Here is an 18,762-nt window from a genome sequence, read left to right as displayed (position 1 = left end):
GACTATCCAAGGGATGAACGGGGTGGGTTCGTGTGTTTGCGGGAGTCATTTGCCCCGGTTTCACTTCAGTGCTTTGGGATAGTGAGTAGGGGGAACGGCCCGCTCCCGGCACAGTACTCTGAATTAGAATACGATTGGGATGTGCGGCCGGGCGCGCGTCCCAGTGGCCCCGGCCCGAAGCGGGGTGGGGGTGGGGGGGCGAGAACTAGTAAGAACCCTCGTCCGTGGAGGGCGGAGCCCGGGTCCCCGGAAGTACTTCCCAGGAGGGAGAGAGGGTGGGCAGGGCTGGCGGAAGTGGCGCAGGGACAGGGAGGGGCGCGTTACCCTCGTCCGGCTTCTGAGTCTCTGCGGCGGCTTCGGCTTCGGCTCCCCCTGAAGTGACGCCCCCTCCCCCGCCCGACTGCCGCTCCGGCCCCTCTGCCCCCAGTGACGCGCCATGGGCACCCGAGACGACGAGTACGACTATCTCTTTAAAGGTGAGGCCGCGGCCTCGCCGCCCATCCCCCTTCTGGCCGGCAAGCCGACCGGCACCCCTCAGAACCGAGGCCGGGATTGGGACCGGGCCGGGGCCGGGTTAGTCTCAGCGGGCTCCTGAAAGACGGCTCCCGAACCCCGGCCCCCCAGCCGCCGCGTTCACTTCCCATCTCAGCACCCCTCTCCCCGCTTTGGTGGACCCTTCCCCGCCCTCCCTTCTCATCTACCCCGGGGCCGGGCCCCGGTTCTTCTCCCCGGGCCTTAGCTCTGTCTTCCTGCCCTCCTCCAGATGTTCTTCCCTTCTGCAGTCGACTCCGCCCCCCGCACCTGGAACCGGGGACACCTTTCTCTGTTTACCCTGGCCTAGCTCGGATCCCCTTCCCGTGCTCCCCTCCCCCACTCAGAAGAGGATCCTGGGGTTGGCAGGGGTGCAGCGGAGAGGAGTGGTTTGCGTCCCTGGGGCCGGGCGCACAGTAGGTGCTTGACTGGTGTTTGCCGACTCGGAGGTCAAAGGAATCTTGTCACCCTCCCTTTTAACCCCCACGCCTCTCCCTGAAGCAAAGCAAAGCAAACCCCCCCCCCCTCCCCGTACGTCGCCGTGACCCTGGAGGCTTGCATGACTTCATGCCTATCCCCCTTACTCCTTGACCGCTCCCTTTTCTCGGGCAGGGCAGGGCCGGGCCGGCCGGGAGGGTGGCTCTCTGACTCTGCTCGTGGGAAGGGGTTGCGCATGGGTGGGGGTTGTTCACCTTGCCAGACCTGAAGGCCCAGTTGCTGAGCTGGAAAGATTGTGCATTGCACGAACACTGGTCTGTTTTATCGAAATGGTCTGATTGTTTCCTGCTGCAACGTCGGGAGGACCCAACCTTGCCAGGTTCAGAGGGTGAGAAAAGAAGGGTCCTGGCAACTCCCGTACGCAGTTGTTTTCTTTTTTTTATACAGTGGATAAGTGCTTAGTTCTCCTAGACAACATTCTGGAGCGCTTGGAAAAGCTACTCAGGTTTTGCCCAGAAATAGAATCTTTTTAATTCTTGATAAACAAAAGATGAAGGCTTTCCCGGAGAGAGATTGTAGAGTCTGAGTGATTTTACTGCGCCTTTTCCTTGTATATTTATGCGCTTGAAGATGCTGAACCAAGATTATTACTGAGAAAGGAGAACCCATTGATATTAACGCTTTGCTGTGGAGGGTGGAGTTTAAAAAGAGTGTTAGAGCAGATTGACTATTTCTAGTTTTGCCATTGGTGCTTAATACTGCAGGAAACATTACTCTTTGCAAATCATCCAGGAGTTATCTGCTTAATGTATTCAATTTCCTCTTTTTGCTGGGAGTCCTTTCCCAGTAAGTATTCCTTCTTCTGGGGTTGGATAACTAAATTGTATATATTTCCCCGCCTTTTTAAAGAATCTGTGTATAGATGGTGAATTTTATCCCAAATGGAGAGTAGGATGTATTTTCAAAAAAGTTCATTGAAAAAGTATTTAGAACTTTTCTTTTCAAGAAACTTTCAGATTAGTTGTTTAAGGGAAGATTTTCATTTAAGTGAAATAGCAAGTAGTTACTTAAATTTAGGGTGAATATTTTGTAGTAATAGACTTTCCAGAAAAAGCAAAAACAAAAACTTAATATTCTAAAAGCCTCTTCTTTTTCCATCTGAAAAACTCCATTTAGGTTTTTGCATATAGATGTTGGTCACAAGGATTCTTCTGGTTTTAGGGTATCAGATCCGAAACATGAACTCTTTAAAATATTTTACAAGTTAATTTGCTAGTTTTATTAATTTCAAAAAACAAATAGAGAAGTCCAGATGTTATTTAAAGAAGAGAATTTTAAAATTCCTGCTGAGAAAAGCATTCTACTTGTATTCAGATTTTGTGTTGCTGCAGTGCAATTTACTTTGGGGATTTTTTTAGCAAATCCAGGACTTCGGAATTACCTTATTAAGTGAGGAAGAACTGTGACTGTCTTATGGCCTAGTATGAATTACATCACCCTTATGAGGTGTGGCCATCTCTAGGTAGAAGGTGCTCTTTCCCAACTGACTAAAAGATTTAGAGGAGGTGAAAGCTGCTCCTTCTATCCAGTTAGAAAAAGTAGGGTCTCTGAAATTAGTTTTCATATTACATTAGGATGTAGGTGTCTAATGGTGAGTATTGACAGGAAAGCTTGAATCTCAATAATCACTGTAGAGTGTGGAGGTACAATAAAAAATAGATTCAGTGGCTCAGAGGGGAAGGATGGCTTTTGCCTGCAGAGAATTTATGTCTGTGCAGATTGTAAATGGGAAGTTGTCTGAAAGATAGATAGAACTGGAAAGCAGATTCAAGCTGAGAAAATGGCTAAACTATGTTGAAGCTTTAGTGGATTTGACCTTGATCCCTCGTATGATTAAATGTTTGTTCATCTAGTATTTGAGTACCTAATGAGTACAAGGAACTGAAGTAGATAACAAAAAAAAAATTAGAGAGCTGACCATGTTGCTCCTTGCTCAAGAAACTTCTGTGGCTCCACTTTACCTTATAGGATTAAATACAAACTGCTTTGACATTTAAAAACCTTCACAATTTGTCTCCAGACTATCTTTCTAGGCTGATTACACTGTAGTCTCCGTTGGGCACTTAGTGGTTCTGCCAAAATGGCTATTTATCCTCCCTTTCCCATACTATTTCCTGCCTTTGTGCCTTTTTTTTTTTTTTTTTTTTTTTTTTTTTTTTTTTTTTTTGGTCATTGCTTTTGGAGGTGTTGGTGGCTGGAGTAAGGAGGAGCTGAAACTTGTCTGTACTTGGAATGTCATCTTTTCTTTTAGTGACTCCCAATATCTTCTGTTAAGATTCCCTTTTAAGATCAGGTGAAAACCTCTTTTAGGAGATCTGTGATTTTTCCACTTATCTGTGAACTTCTATCTCACCACAGTAGAATGTAAAATCATAAGGATGTTATTTCACACTTTTATATTCATATCCTCATTGCCTAGTGGTCAATCATTTGTGCTAGGCATTATGCTAAATACTAGGACTATAAAGATGAAAAATAAAGACACAATCTTCCCTTAAGGAGCTTACTACCCATTGGGGTAAAACAACATAAAAGTAAGCAGAAAAGAGATGGAAGTAGGATGGCAAAGAAGAGCAACAAAGTGGAGAATGAAGAGTTGGCTGGCTTGAGCAATACTAGCACAGTGTCTCCCACATAGTAAGTGCTTAAGAAATTGTGATCGATTCCTTGAAAAAAAAAAAAGATCATTTTCTTTGCCTTTGGAAGTCACAAGTCTCATTTTAGATACTAGGCCATTCAGTCACAGTTTTTCTGGAAATGTTTCTGGGTGGGTATTCCATTGATTAGAAATAGATGAACCAGCAAATTTACTTCTCCTTTTCTCTCACTAGTAATTAACTCGCAGATGGTTGTCAGTAGAAACTGCTTTTAGGAACTTTGCCTTCTGTCTTAGTTTTTCTTTTTCAACTTTGAATTATACTTTTTGATTTAATAACATGTTTTGTTTCTGGAATCTGTATGCAAATTGGAAATGCCTTTAGAAAAAGTAGTGATAATAAGACTTCTTAAGAGTTGTTTTTTGGATATTTGTTGTGTTAAATAGCCCCCAAAATTAAAGACTGCTTAGAAAATAGATGTCATAGTAGATATTTACTACTTTGGCTAAAGTAGATTTCTATTTGTTGCCTAGGGCATGGTTACTTTAATTTCTTCATCTGTAAAGGGGGATGATAATAGAGCCTAGTTGGCCAGGATTGTTAGGATTATAAAGTACTTAGCACAGTGCCTACCACATAGTAAATGCTAAAAAGATAGTAGCTATTATTATTAAATAAGATGAACATTGGTGTTTATATGGCTTTAGTGGCATCTCTGATATTTAATATATTTTATTAAGTTAAGTATTAAGATTTGATGTTGATAATTCATTAGCTTAAATTTATTTAGCTAAGTAGTAGTCATTCTGAGTCTGTATTAGATTTTTTTAATTGTTAAAGATTGTTTAAAATTTTTTTTATCTGCAGCATATTATTCATAAGGCTTACTTCACTCAAATGAATTGTTTTTTAACTTGAAATGTTATAAAATAGAAGATAGGCATTTGAGATCCTTTTCCAAGAGTAAAGAATACTAGTACCTTGCATAGTTTTAATTTTAACATTTTTAAAGGCAGAAAATACTATCATGAAATGTTTTCTCTGGCAAGAAATTAGGTAAATTTGTAAATAAAATTGTAAATTGGAGTCTGGGAGGAAAAATGATATCAAAGCCAGTGACTTCATCCTGTAAATTTTGACCTTTTAAACCTAATATTAAGAATATTCATTTATAGAATGCTTTGTGATTTGTAAAGTGCTGTATTAGTGACATCTCATAAAATATGCAAGTTTATTTTGCTGCTCTTTTGATGAGAAGTAAAGTTCTATTCTTTTTTATCTTGAGGAGGATTTTTCATGAATTTTACATCTGTCTTCTAACCCACTGAGCGCTTTCAAGAAAATCTGAGATGAAATATGCAGAATGGAAAAAAAGTTTCCTACTACGTTCTTAGCAACATTGTGCTAATAAAACCTTTATCTTATAGATGTCAGAATCTTTTATTCTCCCAAAGTATGGCTTGACTTTGGAATTCTTAGACATTTCCTACTGGAGATAGCTGTCATATGCAAAAGTCTTCCATATTCTAGATAGCTTTGAATGTAAACACTTTGCTAATGTGAATATCTAATTTATTATTTAATTTAATGAGTTTATGGTAGTATGTTAAGCCATAACTTGTATATTTATTTGTTTTCAGGTAAATATGTTAAAAATTAAAATAGTGCTAAAATTAATTCATAGTATATCTTAGTGGTTTGATTGGAAGAATTTTTAACAAATTCATTTTGGTTTGCAGCTAAGTGTGTTTATTTAAACTTTGTTCTTTGAGGTAACTACATAAAAATTTTAGGTTTTGTAAAGACAGATCCTTTTTTTTGGGGGGGGGGATTGTTTTAACCAGAAGGCCAAACTTAAAAATAAACAAACCACCTACTTAACCTATTGTATATTTTTTGTGGGATTGAGTTCTTAAGTATTACATATGGTATATATTACCATGGTTGGTTGTCTTCAAGATGAGACTTTCCTAATGAGTATGGTGTGTCTGAATTAAATGACTAGTTCTTCCAGGGCTGGTATCTTTCTAGTACTTTTGAAATTCTTTGCTCCTCCTGTTCCACCCTCATGTTAGGTATTTATACCTCTGCTAGATAATGAGACTAGAAATGGAAATTTCCAGAATGCTCTATTTAATATAGTAGAAAAATGGACAATCTAGTTGTGATGTGGGTATAATGATGGATTTGATTTCATGTCCAGAAGATAGGCTTTAGTAGCTGGCATATATACTTATGTAGTAGGGTAGAATGCTAGACTTGTCTGGAAGACAGCTCAACCTTTAACCTTTTTTTTTTTTTTTTTTGATCCTGGACAAGTAACTTTAAGAGTTCCCCTGGACTTCAGTTTCCTCAACTGTAAAATAAAGGGTTTGGCCTTTAAGGTTTCTTGTTGCTCTAAATCTATCATCCTACTTAACATTTAACTTATATCCTTTGTTATGATCTCTTAAGACACCTATGAATTGACGGTATTAGCAATTAAAAACAACTATACTTTGTGCTGCATGCAGTCTTGCAGTCCTGGAGGATTTCTTGCTGAATCAGCTGACCAAGGAAGCCAGAAAGATATGCTTTTGATAAAGTAACTCCCTCCAAGACTGCCCAGAGGCCAGCTTGTATCCGATCTTGTGGCCAGAAAGGAATGCATAATGGACTGTCTTTGCTCTCTGGCCAGAGTACAGTGCGCTCTTCCAAACCTCTTATCTACCCACCTCTCTCCCCCATATCCCCTATCCCTTACATAAGGCACTCCTTTGTTTTGTTAATTTTTCTAGACCAAGTTTGTAGAACCTTTAGTTGCTTTAGAAGATTGGGGAACTACTGTTTAGTAGCAGGAATGTGTGTGGTCTTAAAATAATAAAACTTTTCCCTTTGAAAAAAAAAAGCTTTAATCCATTCTGTTGTTGACTAATGAGATAAGTGAGGTCTGGCTGAGGCAGTTAATATAATCAAGCTAGATTAATGTAAATTCTGAAACTCATCTTACTCTTTAAAAGAAAAATGCTAAATTTTCACTTTTCAAATATTAGATGCATAATCATATGTATAAATTTTCTTTGGGTTTGAAAATTATCACCTTTTTTACTTGTCTGTAAATTTTTATGATAAATTAGTTTATCGTGTTAGACAAAGGACAATTTGGCTAAACTTAGAGAAATGTATTGGCAGAGGGATGGATTTTCAGCCTTGGTAACTTGAAGACTCTCTTAAGTTATAGAGTTAAATTATAGGAGAGTACCCACATCAGTACTTTAGAATCTGTAGTGTCAGCAAAGTATCTTGCTGTATGCCTTATAAGCATTGTGCTAAACTATGAGGAATATAAAAAGATTCTTGTCATGGGACTGTGAATTCTTTTAATCAAAACCTACTTTTTAAATTTCAAGATGTTATAAGTGAATCCATAAACTGCTTTCCCAACCTCACCTCTCTTTCCCCTTTAGCTAGGATTACTTTGATTTAAAGAAAATCCAAATTATTAGACAGTACTCTTAGGGTCTCCCTTTAGTATCCTGAGCAGTCTTTCCTCTTACAATCTGATAAAAAGTATTAAAGGACCATGTTAGTTTCCGTGTTGTGAAGGTGAGGTGGGTGTGTTTTTTTTTGTTGTTTTTTTTTTTAAATATGGTATCTCACTTTGGCACTGTAAGGCAAAATACCTTTTCATCTGGCCTGCGGTGTGAATCCTGTGAATACACCAAACTTCTAGAGTTTGGAATTGAAATTGAGTAAGGTGTTCTGCACATACCATCCCTAATCCTTTATTATCTTATTGTTTGTCTGATACTTTTGTTCCTCCCAACTCTGTATTTGATGGACTGCATAATCTTATCTTCAAATTACTGTCATTTAAGATAGTAATATTAGTATTAATTTTTATAGTAGCTAATACTTTTAACTGTTGTCAGTTCAGTAGACTTGGAGTTTAAATTTTAAGGTGTTTTAATGATGTATGAATAATGTAATTAGTTATGCAATGTTTAGGAAGACATTGGTAAAAAATAAAAAGAAATTAATCTTAGCACTGCAGTAGCAAGAGCTAGGTACATATTCTACTGAATTCTTTGGGGGGAAATCGAACAATTAGATGTAGTATCTATTGTTTATTGTTATTTAAGCTAAATTTTACTTCCCTAGAAGCAAAGTATAGTACTTTGTTTTGTTTTGTTTTTTCAGTTGTCCTCATTGGAGACTCTGGAGTAGGAAAAAGTAATCTTTTGTCTCGTTTCACTCGAAATGAGTTTAATTTGGAGAGCAAGAGTACCATTGGTGTGGAGTTTGCAACAAGAAGCATCCAGGTTGATGGGAAAACAATAAAGGCACAGATATGGGACACAGCAGGACAAGAGCGATATCGAGCTATAACTTCAGCGTAAGTCAAGGAGATCCAGATTCTATGAAGTAGTTTGCAACACTTGCATTGGTTTGGGGAGCAAGTATCCATAACTTTATCCCTAGGAGTAAGAATCTGTGGTTTTTTTTTTTTTTTTTTTTTTTTTTTTGTTTGTTTGTTTGTTTGTTTTGTTTGTTTTATGGTTAGACCCTACCCCACCTACCTACTTTATAGTTCTAATTGATCTTTTAATAGAAAATTTTCCTGTTTTTCAGTTATTACCGTGGAGCAGTAGGTGCCTTGCTGGTTTACGATATTGCTAAACATCTTACATATGAAAATGTAGAACGCTGGCTGAAAGAATTGAGAGATCATGCAGATAGTAACATTGTTATCATGCTTGTGGGCAACAAGAGTGACTTACGTCATCTCAGAGCAGTCCCTACAGATGAAGCAAGAGCCTTTGCAGGTAATGAGTGACCCAGCTTGTATGATAAGACTTTTGCCTGATAGTGAGGTATTGCTTTGTTTTGTGCTATTGGGAAGAATACTTGATTTTAAAATGATGTTTTAAGAATTTTTTTCGGCCTCCTAATAATCAAATAAGTGATTGTGCATGAGTTATATGCAAATTTGTGCTTCGTTCATAGTTTGGCTGTATATGCCTTACAGACCCTATTGATTGTAGAGACTTGACCTGAGCACCTTGTGCTTACTATATAGACTGCTGCAACAGTGTCTGACTCTCCTTGATGACTTTAAGGGAGAATACACTTTCCCACTTATGTTTTGGTAGAATTATAACATCCTGTGCCTATCTGCCTACACTATACATATCCATTCAGTCACTTCTCTTTAGGTGCTTTGCTGCCCGTGTTTCTGTAGGTAAAGTTTGAATGTAGCTATTGCTCTTTTCCTGTTAACTGCATGGAATGATTAGACGTGACCTTAACTATTCTTTTTCTCTATTAAGAAATGTTCTGTGCTTTACTGTCATTCTCAATTCCTCTTTTAAAAGTCCTTATACACCTAAATGTATATCATGCCCTTTTGGGTGTTGCTAAGTGTGAATTGTAGGAGTCTGAGCCCTCTTGACCAGTGAGTCATTGTTTTAAGATACTTGGGTCATCTTGCATGTAGGGTCTTTTTTTGTCCATCGTTAATCTCTTGAGTTTTTTTTTTTTCCTTGGAGATCTTGTAGATAACCAAATGCAATATCCTCATTTTCCAGATGAAAAAACAAATATAAAGTTGATATGTCTTACTCAGACACAAAATGAGTTAGTGGCAGAAAACTAGGATTTGAACTCAAGTCTCTTGACTCCCAATCCGGTATTCTAATGTAGCATGTTCTTTTCTTGTGAGATTTTCTTGACTTTTTTTTTTCTTGATTTATTTTATTGTATTAAATGAATTTTTCTATTACATTTTAGTGAATTGGATAAGAAGTTTGCTTCAAAAGACATATACAGATGGAATATGTAATTTATGTCTTGACTCAAAAACACGTACTGAATACCTGTTATGTGGTAGTCATTGTGTTTTTAGAAGTTTAGATATACCTTCATGGAGAAAAGAAGGATATAAAAGAACCAAAATTGACACGCATAAATAACTATGTTTTGGGTTGAATCGTATTCTTACCTTTAGTAATATTTTGGATGTACCCTCTTGATGTATTATTTTCAACAAGGCGGTCTGTTAATTCTTTGGGGAAGGGAGTAATAGATTACTCTAGTAAAATGTATAAATGATGGGGGTTACCTAAGTAATTGAAGTAGTATGTTTCAAAAAATTCTGTTGCTTCTACTATAATATGGTTGTGTTTTTGTCAAAAGTCATTTCATTTGTATTGAGGCTTGATCTGGTTGATAATGACTTCAAAGAAGCTTTTTGGTCTGTTTGTATTCCCTCAGAAAAGAATGGCTTATCATTTATTGAGACATCTGCTTTAGACTCTACAAATGTAGAAGCTGCTTTCCAGACAATCCTGACAGGTAAGGCTTGTGTTTTGAATTCATATCAGTTGGGATTAAAAATTGAGTAACATGTTGTGTTTAAATAAATTCCGAAGTTGAAAATAAATATCATGCCCATCTGAAGGTACTGCACAATGAATATGATTTGAAAACTCAATGGTGTAATAACAGTACAGAGCACAAAATTAGTTACAATTCTTGCTTATTGAATTTTGCCATCTAAAATTGCCTGACTAATATCTAGTCAAGTAATATTTTGGAAACAGTGTGTTCACTTTCTCTTTTTCCTATTCTCTTCTTCATGGTAACAAGTACAGAAATGTCCTTGAATGTACTTAACTTTCACTAGGTAAATACTAGTATCAAAACAAGGAAAAAATATACCTCTGAAGCAACTCTGAAATATTTTAGTAGATGTTTGAGCATGTGCTTTAAGTTAAAATTTCTTTAAGTTAAAATGAAAAAACCTTCAACATTGTTTTCTCTTGACATGTAAAAGGAGCATGTTTCATACTTGGTAAAAATAGAGCATATATTAGCATTCAAAAAAGGCTGGAATAGTGGTGGATGAAGAGCAGAGTTTAAGCTCTTAGTTGTTTTGGAAAGTAGATATGCAGGTCAAGGCATTTAAAAGCTTTTGCTGTCTTTTGTACTGTAGTGGTAGTATAGTACTGTATTGAAATAGTAAAGAAGGTTGAAGAAAATAATTTTGTAAAGAAACTAATTCATTATGGATAATCTACAAATTTTTACATTCTGTTTAAAAAAAAACCTAAATAATTAGATTGGGGCTCATCAGGTGCTTTTTGGGGAAACACCTTTTTTTGGACCTGTTCTCTGAATTGTCCTTTTAAATAGACTGTGGCTCAAGCAGAAAAGTGATTAACTCTACAGCATGACTACAAATCCTATACTTTTTGAAACCATCTGAGTTATTCTAGAGACAATTGTTATATGATGGGAAGAACACTGTCAGTAAGTCAATAGTCATGTATAATACACCTGCTGTGTTTCAGGCACTGTACTAAATGCTAAGAATACAAAGAAAGGCAAAAAAAAAAAAAAAAAGTCCTGTTATCAAATAGCTTGTTGTCTAATGGAGATGATAACATGCAAACAACTGTGTACAAACAAGATATATACAGAGTAAGTTGGAGATAATCAATAGAGAGAAGACACTAGAATTTGAAGTGGATCAGGAAAGACTTTTCATAGAACATGAAGGAAGCTGGGAGACAAAGAAGAGAAAGGAGAGATTGTAGGAATAGGGGAGAGTGCCCAGAGTTGGGAGAGATTTGGAGTATCTTATTTGAGGAATAGGAAGAAGGACATTGTCATTGGATCACACAAAGTACATTGGGATGAGTAAGGTATTAAGCAAACTGGAATTATACAAGGGGACCAAGGGTAACAAAGACTTTGAATGGTAATGAGAGAATTTTATATTTTATCTGAGAGGTGATATAGAACCATTGGAGCTTATTGAGAAATGTTAGAAGGTAAAAATAATAGGGTTGGATTAAAAGCTAATCAGTCTGGATTCTAGCTCTAGCTCTACCACTAACTTGTCTATAATGGAGTGGGGGGCGGGGGGGAGGAACGACACCAAATTAGATAATTTGGGAAATATCTTCTAGCAGTGACATTTCGTGTTTTTGGTTTTTTAATAAATAGGTCATCAAGGAACATGAATGCATAGCTTCACTTAAGAGAAAAATTAGTTTGGGGGACACCAAGTGCTATATTGGAGAGCTTATCAACATTACTATTCTCCAGATCAATTGATATTTTTATTTATAAAATGTCATCAGCAGAGATAGAAAAGAGATTGGTATCAAAGGCACTCCTTGTAGGGAAGCATTTGAACTCAAGTGAATAAAAGTTATTTCACTGCCACCTACGTTTTGTTTTTTTTTCCCATTTAATTTTTGTTACTATTCTTAAGGTTGAAAAAAGATTATTCTTTTATGCCTGTAGGGTTTCTAGAAGGAATTATTGATATCTAGTGGCAACTTAAAATGTTTTCATTGGTTATATTCATAATTCATAAGAGCTTTTCTTACTACCCAGAAGTATGTAGTAGAAGTTTCAGTTACTTTCTGACCATGGAAGCTTATGTTTTTGAGGTAGATATTAACCGATTATCTGACTTTGTTGGATTATTTATTTGAAGACTTTCATTTGATGATTTCTGTGGTAAATATCAATTCATGTCATTTTTCAGTTATGCTTTTTAGCTGCTTGTTTTTTATTCTATCAATCCATAGCAACTTTTTTTTTTTTTTTTTTGAGGTGAGTAGAGTACAGAATGGTAACATTTACTTGCAAGAATAACTGCTTCTACTTTGTAGAAAGACTGTTTACATATTGCCCTTTGAACTGAACTTGACTCTTGAAAAGTGAGCAACTTACTAGCAGTAGTATGACCCCTGTATCTCACAGACAGGACTTGGGTAATCTTTTGAAAGGGTGTCACATCACCATAATACTGATTTGCCGCACTAAACTCTAGAGAAGTTAAAACTCATGCAGTGATGTATGTTGGTAATTGAGCCATTAATCCATGAAGTTTAGAGTGGTTTCTTTTCCGCAACACAATCTGTTACCACCTGCTAAGGATATTTTCAAAATATACTTGGTAACACAGGGATATTTATTCCTTCCTTTAAAGGTGAACTTGAATCAATGGATGAAGAATCAAACTACTAATTATCACGTAGTAGTAGTAGTAGTAGTAGTAGTAGTAGTAGTAGTAGTAGTAGTAGTAGTAGTAGTAGTAGTAGTAGTAGTAGTAGTAGTAGTAGTAGTTACATATTTTAGCTTTCATTTTCTATAATTTGGGATAGTTTTTATTCATGTCATTTCTCTGAAGGAAAAGAAAGGCAATTAAACCAATAAAGCAGAACCTTTTACACGTCAAAAACTAGCAAAAATTCTTCATGTCTAGAACATTAAATGCTGTGGAATTTCCTCTATGTTGAAATGCCTTCCAGTACATTTCATCTTTACCAAAATGAGCATTCAACACTGCCTTTGACTTTGGTGAAATTTAGAGCTGTATCTATGTGGTAGTAGCAGAATTTCTGCCACTATTTTTTAAAAAATGATCTTGGTTAGGGGAAGCATTGGAAACTGCTTATATCTCTTTTCTAAATAACCACCCTGTTCTCCATAACCTTATAATCCTTCTGAAGGTATGTATGTACCTATTATTACCTTTTGTCACAAAGTAGAAAATTGCATATATTACATTTTTGTATTTAATTCCAAGTTGGTTATGTTTAAAATTCATCCAGGTCTTTTGATTCCTAAGTAAGGGCTTTTTTTCACTATAGCAAGGCTGCCTCTTTAGTATAAGAGTTGTATGTAATCTATTTAGTTCTAAAGTTAAATATATAATTCATTGCTCTTAAGAAAGGAAAACTTACCCATTTTACCTAGTAACCTGAGTTTCTAGTTTTTGTTTTAAAAATATTTTTCTCTAATTAGAGACCAGCCAGGAGATATCTACTTCCTCCTGTCCCTCTCCTTGTCAAAGTTTTTCCTTTCTTAACTTTTCGTGACTGGATATATTTTAAGTGGATTTAGCAACCTTTTTGTGCCATTTCTAGTTTTGAAAAAAATTCTCTCCTCCATCTCATTTCCTTAATAAAACTCTTCTTCCTGGACATTTTGGGGGGGGGGAGATTTGAGAAGAGTGACTTGAAATAAATACAATGTGAGTCAAATACACAAAAGATTATTTGGTAGTTAGATAATGTTATACAAAGCTGTTCATCTTTCCTACTTGGTGATCACATTATTTTAATTTTTTATTATCAGTTCTCAGAAGTCTGTCTCTACATTTTTTCCATGTTTCTATGTTAAAGATGTATTGTATATTTGAGATATAAAAATTATCAATTTTCTTTGCTTTTTCCTTTACTAGTTCTGGACTGACTAGTGGCTTTGCTGCTTATTATCTGACATTGAGAAAGTCAATTTAGCTTCTCTGGCTTCACTTTGTTCCTCTATGAAATGATGGTATGGAGGAGGCCAAAAGGCTAGTTCCAAAAAAGTATAATTCTATAACTTTTGTCATGTAAAATTTTCCTAACTATTTTACAAAATTAATGAACCAGGGAAATTTGGGTTAGAGGGAAGAAATCCAGTTTATGATTATTTTTTTAAAAAATGAATGAATAACATTGTTTTTATGTAAGCTGCTACTTTGCTTCTAAAGCTGGTGGATTGTTTGGTTGCTCTTCTCTGTACCCTGGAAAAACTGGATTAATCAATTTTTTACTATCCCCACTAATTTTTTTTTTTTTTTAGCTTTTATATAGAGTTATTTACTTCAAAGATACAACAGAGAACAAACCACTTCAATTAAAAAAAAAAGTATAACATATATTGTACCTAGGTTATACTGTAACACATGTAAAATGTGTGGGATTACCTATCATCTAGGGAAGGGAGTAGAAGGAGGGAGGGGAAATTTTGGGAAAATGAATACAAGGGATAATGTTATTTTAAAAATTACTCATGCATATATACTGTCAAAAAATTATGATAATAAAATTAATTTTAAAAAGGAAACTTTAAAAAAAAGTATATATATGCTTACTTATGCTAGTTTTTTGCAATCATTTATTTGCTAAGTGGTTTTGTTTTGGAGTAACTTTTTGTAATTTTGTTGTTGTTGTTTTGTCCAGACCTGTGATTTTTTTAGGGTAGGGATCTGGTGAGAAAACTCCCTCTATCAATGCCATTTGTCCTCTGCAATTTATTCTCTCAGTATTGCCTGAATCACTTAATAGTTAAATGACTTGCCATTCCACTATAGCCTGACTTGATTTCAAGTCTAAGGTCTGTTTTCTAACTACTATATCATATGTCTCTCACTATTGATTTTTATTTAAAATTTATAACTTTCTAACTCATTCAGTGGGCCAAGGTGCTAAAAAAAAAAAACTTTGAATGTTTTCTGCTATATTAGATTGCTTTAAAAAAATTCACAGTATATTTGTAAAATTATGTTTCATATTTTGTTCCAGACAGATCTATAGGGAATTTGATAAGGAAGGTTTATACATCTCCTTTGCTGAAGCAGTAGTGCTCTCAGACTTTTTTTGTTGGCCAAGGTTTTTGAATTTCCTTATGATAATATTTTTAATCTAAGATTTCAGTTCATGTTTTACTGTTTAACTATTAGGTATTTCATTAATCTTTTGATTTGTTTTTTTGTTGTTGTTTTTTGAAAGAAAGTGCCCTAAGGAAACCTGTAATAAAACACTGGCCTGCTTGAAGAGGAAAAAACAGTTGTTAACCATTGGAATAGAAAGTGACCCTAACACAAGCTTCTGTGATAGCAGCTGTTAATGAGTTTTATTGATACAAAATTCTAAATACTTCTTCTTTTTATACAGAAATATATCGTATTGTTTCTCAGAAGCAAATGTCAGACAGACGTGAAAATGACATGTCTCCAAGCAACAATGTGGTTCCTATCCATGTCTCACCAACCACTGAAAACAAGCCAAAGGTGCAGTGTTGTCAGAACATATAAAGCTCTGTGCTTCTCCCCTAGAAGGCTGTGTATAGTCCATTCCCCAGGTCCGAGATTTAAATATATTTGTAATTCTTGTGGTCACTTTTTTGTGTTTCATTACTACTTATGAATTTCTTTATGTCTTAAATCTTTTTTTTTTTCTTTTCTTTTTTTTTTTTTAATTTCAAATTTATAAAATCACCTACTTGTCCCAAATGACTGCAGCTTCTTTTCATGCGAAGCCCTCACTAGCCTTAGTTTAATAAAATGGATGTTTGGATTCCTTAATTATTGCTCATTTTCCATCAGGGTGGTCTATTGCAATGGTAAATGCTCCAACTCACATACTTAAAACTCAGACCTTTTGGTCTTTAGTATTTAATTAAACATTTTACCACAGAACAATTTATTAAAAAAAAAAAAAATGTATTCTCCCTTTAGTGCAGTCTCTCCAAATCTAGAAATTGAGTTATAAAAATAAATAGCAGAATTTTAAGAGCTTCATAAATATCCATTATTTGGAAAGACAATTTCTAAAATGCCTTAATAGGTTTGTGTGATAAAATAGTTTTTCTTTAAAATTTTTTCACCAATTTATGGGGGGAAAGGAAAAAAAACCCACACCAAACTTTTCCTTACTCAAGGATTACTTTGCAAACTTCAAAAGATTTTTTTTTTTTTTTCCCTTTCAGTTTAAGTAGCTATGTGATTGGATGTGGAGAGGCGGGAGAAGGAAGGTCATCATATTAAGTGATGAGCATGACAGGCTGTAGATTCAAGTTCCATTTGAGGTGCCTCCTTTGCATTTAACCCAGGCAGCTAGAGCTATCTAAATGATTTAATTTCACAGTGGCAGATCATGCAGCATTTTATTGCTTAAGCAATAAATAACCTGTACAATGCTAGAAGTACCAAATTTTGAAATGTGTGGATTTTTTTTTTTTTTAATTATCACCCCCAAGAAATAAAATGTGGCCTAGTTTTCCCCGCTCTCCCAATAAACCCAATATCAGGTCTGGTTTGTTTTTTAAATGCTGATTTATTTGGTTGAGTTCAGCATGTCAAGAAACTTCCAAAGTTAAACTTGTCTTTGGTTCCACTGTCTCAAGAATATGGCCAAAAGTCAGGTTCGGTTAATGTGGTATGCAATTGAAGGCATATATTTTTAGTGCACAAGCTAAAAGAAAATCCTGAGTTTATGTAGAACATACTTAGAAGCTAAATAGTTCCGAAATGTTTCTTTTCCACTACATGTTTCAAAAAAGCAGTTATATTATTAATATCTAAAGTCTATATTCCTTTGTTAATTTCTCCCTCCCCCCTTTCCATTTAAAAACAATAAGCGCTTAATCTAAAGTACTTTAAAAAGCTGTGTCAACTGCAGTGAAATCTATTAAGGTTATAGGAGAATCCTAAAGGTTATTCAGGCTTTGAAAAAGTCATCCTGAAACATGGGCATACTCAGTGTATTATATTTCATGGCCAGTCTTTTGTCTTTTGCGGTGCTCATGAAGTGTGGGGCACACGGAAGGCATTGCTGTAGTCAGTAATTTTGGTTTCCTTTTGTAGCCATTTTATTCTTTTAGTGTATTGGTTCTTAAGATGCTATTGATCTATTTGTAAATTGTTACTTTGTATTTTATGCATGTACTGTAACTTGATTTTTTTTTTTAAGATATTGATTTAAAATATATTCATATTCTAATAAACAGTTACAGGGGGACTATTCCCTATGTTGTCAGATTATATTTTTCCTTTGAATGACTTGGCTGTATCCATAGATATTATTTCCTAACCATTAAAAGATGCAAGGACCTGTCTTAGAATAGTAAGTGTGGAGTTATAGGTTAGTGAGACTAGAATTATATATACTAAGTTCTCCTTGAAAATAAATATTAGATAAATTTTCTTGACAGTGATTATCATAATTTTGATGGTTTTTAGAGAAACTCCTTTTTAGTTATATACATAATAATGTTCCTAAGCCCAGGAAAGAATTTCATTTCTTACCATATTTTTCTCAAAATTGAAGTAGGTTTTCAAGGGTTTCTCCAGTAGCAAAGTAGAGCGTGACTAGCATGCCTAGATGTTTATGAAATCTTTTTTTTTTTTTTTTTTTTTTTTTTTTTTTAAGCAGATTTTTCTTAATGGCTCAAGCCTATTTGGGGCTTTTTAAATTTGAGTTTTGTTTGAGCAAGTGTTATGCTTTCTAGATTAGTTCTGAACCAATAGGTCAGTGCTTAGCACAGTGCTTGCCACAGAGTAGGTACTTAACAAATTTTGATTGGTTGATCATGTACATTGAGGTTACTGAATATTTATGGCTCTTCTTGATCATGCAGCAGTTTTTGAACTGTAATCCTGTCTGACTGCTGTTCTGATACTTTCATCTTGAATAGTTTACTTAATCAGAGCCTCACAAGAAACAAACAGTGGTAACTTGGTTTAACTTTCTATATCATTGCAATAGAGTTAATTTTGTCTTTTACCTGCTCCACTGTAAGATAGCTATTATATTTTAAAATGTCATCTGGGTTAGTTTTTTATAAGAAAAAAATGCCAAACTGTTGAGCTTTATTAGAGAGTTTGTTAAAGGATTTATCTTTAAAAATTGGGCTTAGCTTACTAGGCTTGATAGAAGCAAGAGACCTGGCTGTAAGTTTTTGTTAGGGTTTTTTTTTTTTTTTTTTTTTGGATAAAGTAACTTCAAATTTCTATCCACAGTAATTTAGACACACACAATTGTCAGCTTTTTAAATTATTGGTCTCTTTTTGGCCAAAGCTAATGAATTTACTATATAATTTTTTTTTCCTCCTAAGAGTAACATGAGTTGGTAATTAAGTTAGTTTGATCACTTCTAGAATCAGTTGTTGCTTCTCAAAAGAATGTGAGAATTGGGTAAGAACCCAGGAACTTTTTCCTGCTTTAATTCAGCCATGTCATGTTTTTATTAAACTCAAAGGTTGAATGAGGTTGAGAGAGTGGTGAAGAAGTAGAAATTCATTACTGATATCTACTTGAACAAAAACAAACTACATAGATAATGTCTTGATTAATAGAATTATATAAGCACTAAAATCATTAAGAATTCTTTCTTATACAGATACCAGAACTCTGTAGCTACTTAAACTGAGGAATATTCTTCACTCACCCTATCTCTCTTCACCACTCCCTAATCTCTTCCCTTCCTCTCAACCTATTAGATAGTAACTTCTAATACACTATTTTTTGTTGTTGTTTGTTTCTTTCCATCTTGTTTTGAAAGAATTGGAATAGATTTAAAACTTCCT

At 35.2% G+C, this 18,762-nt stretch overlaps 1 protein-coding gene across 1 annotated transcript; it reads left to right on the top strand.

Moving 5' to 3' along the window:
- The first annotated feature begins 4 nt into the window (after window positions 1-4).
- Window positions 5-17,200, top strand: RAB11A (RAB11A, member RAS oncogene family). Its single transcript, XM_074294771.1, has 5 exons — window positions 5-476; window positions 7,806-8,001; window positions 8,238-8,431; window positions 9,879-9,959; window positions 15,350-17,200. Exons 1-5 carry the CDS (start codon window positions 437-439, stop codon window positions 15,487-15,489), a joined length of 651 nt encoding a protein of 216 aa, XP_074150872.1. The 5' UTR covers window positions 5-436; the 3' UTR covers window positions 15,490-17,200.
- Window positions 17,201-18,762: the final 1,562 nt, after the last annotated feature.

Source organism: Sminthopsis crassicaudata, chromosome 2 (assembly GCF_048593235.1).
Source record: "Sminthopsis crassicaudata isolate SCR6 chromosome 2, ASM4859323v1, whole genome shotgun sequence".
NCBI lineage: Eukaryota > Metazoa > Chordata > Mammalia > Dasyuromorphia > Dasyuridae > Sminthopsis > Sminthopsis crassicaudata.
Note: the sequence above shows the minus strand (reverse complement) of the source record. Positions and strands in the feature narration are given on the sequence as shown.

Coding starts and splice junctions, on each gene's coding strand:
- RAB11A (XM_074294771.1), top strand. CDS start 437: ATGGGCACCCGAGACGACGAGTACGACTATCTCTTTAAAG. Junction 477..7,805: donor GTACGACTATCTCTTTAAAG/GTGAGGCCGCGG, acceptor TTGTTTTTTCAG/TTGTCCTCATTGGAGACTCT. Junction 9,960..15,349: donor TTTCCAGACAATCCTGACAG/GTAAGGCTTGTG, acceptor CTTTTTATACAG/AAATATATCGTATTGTTTCT.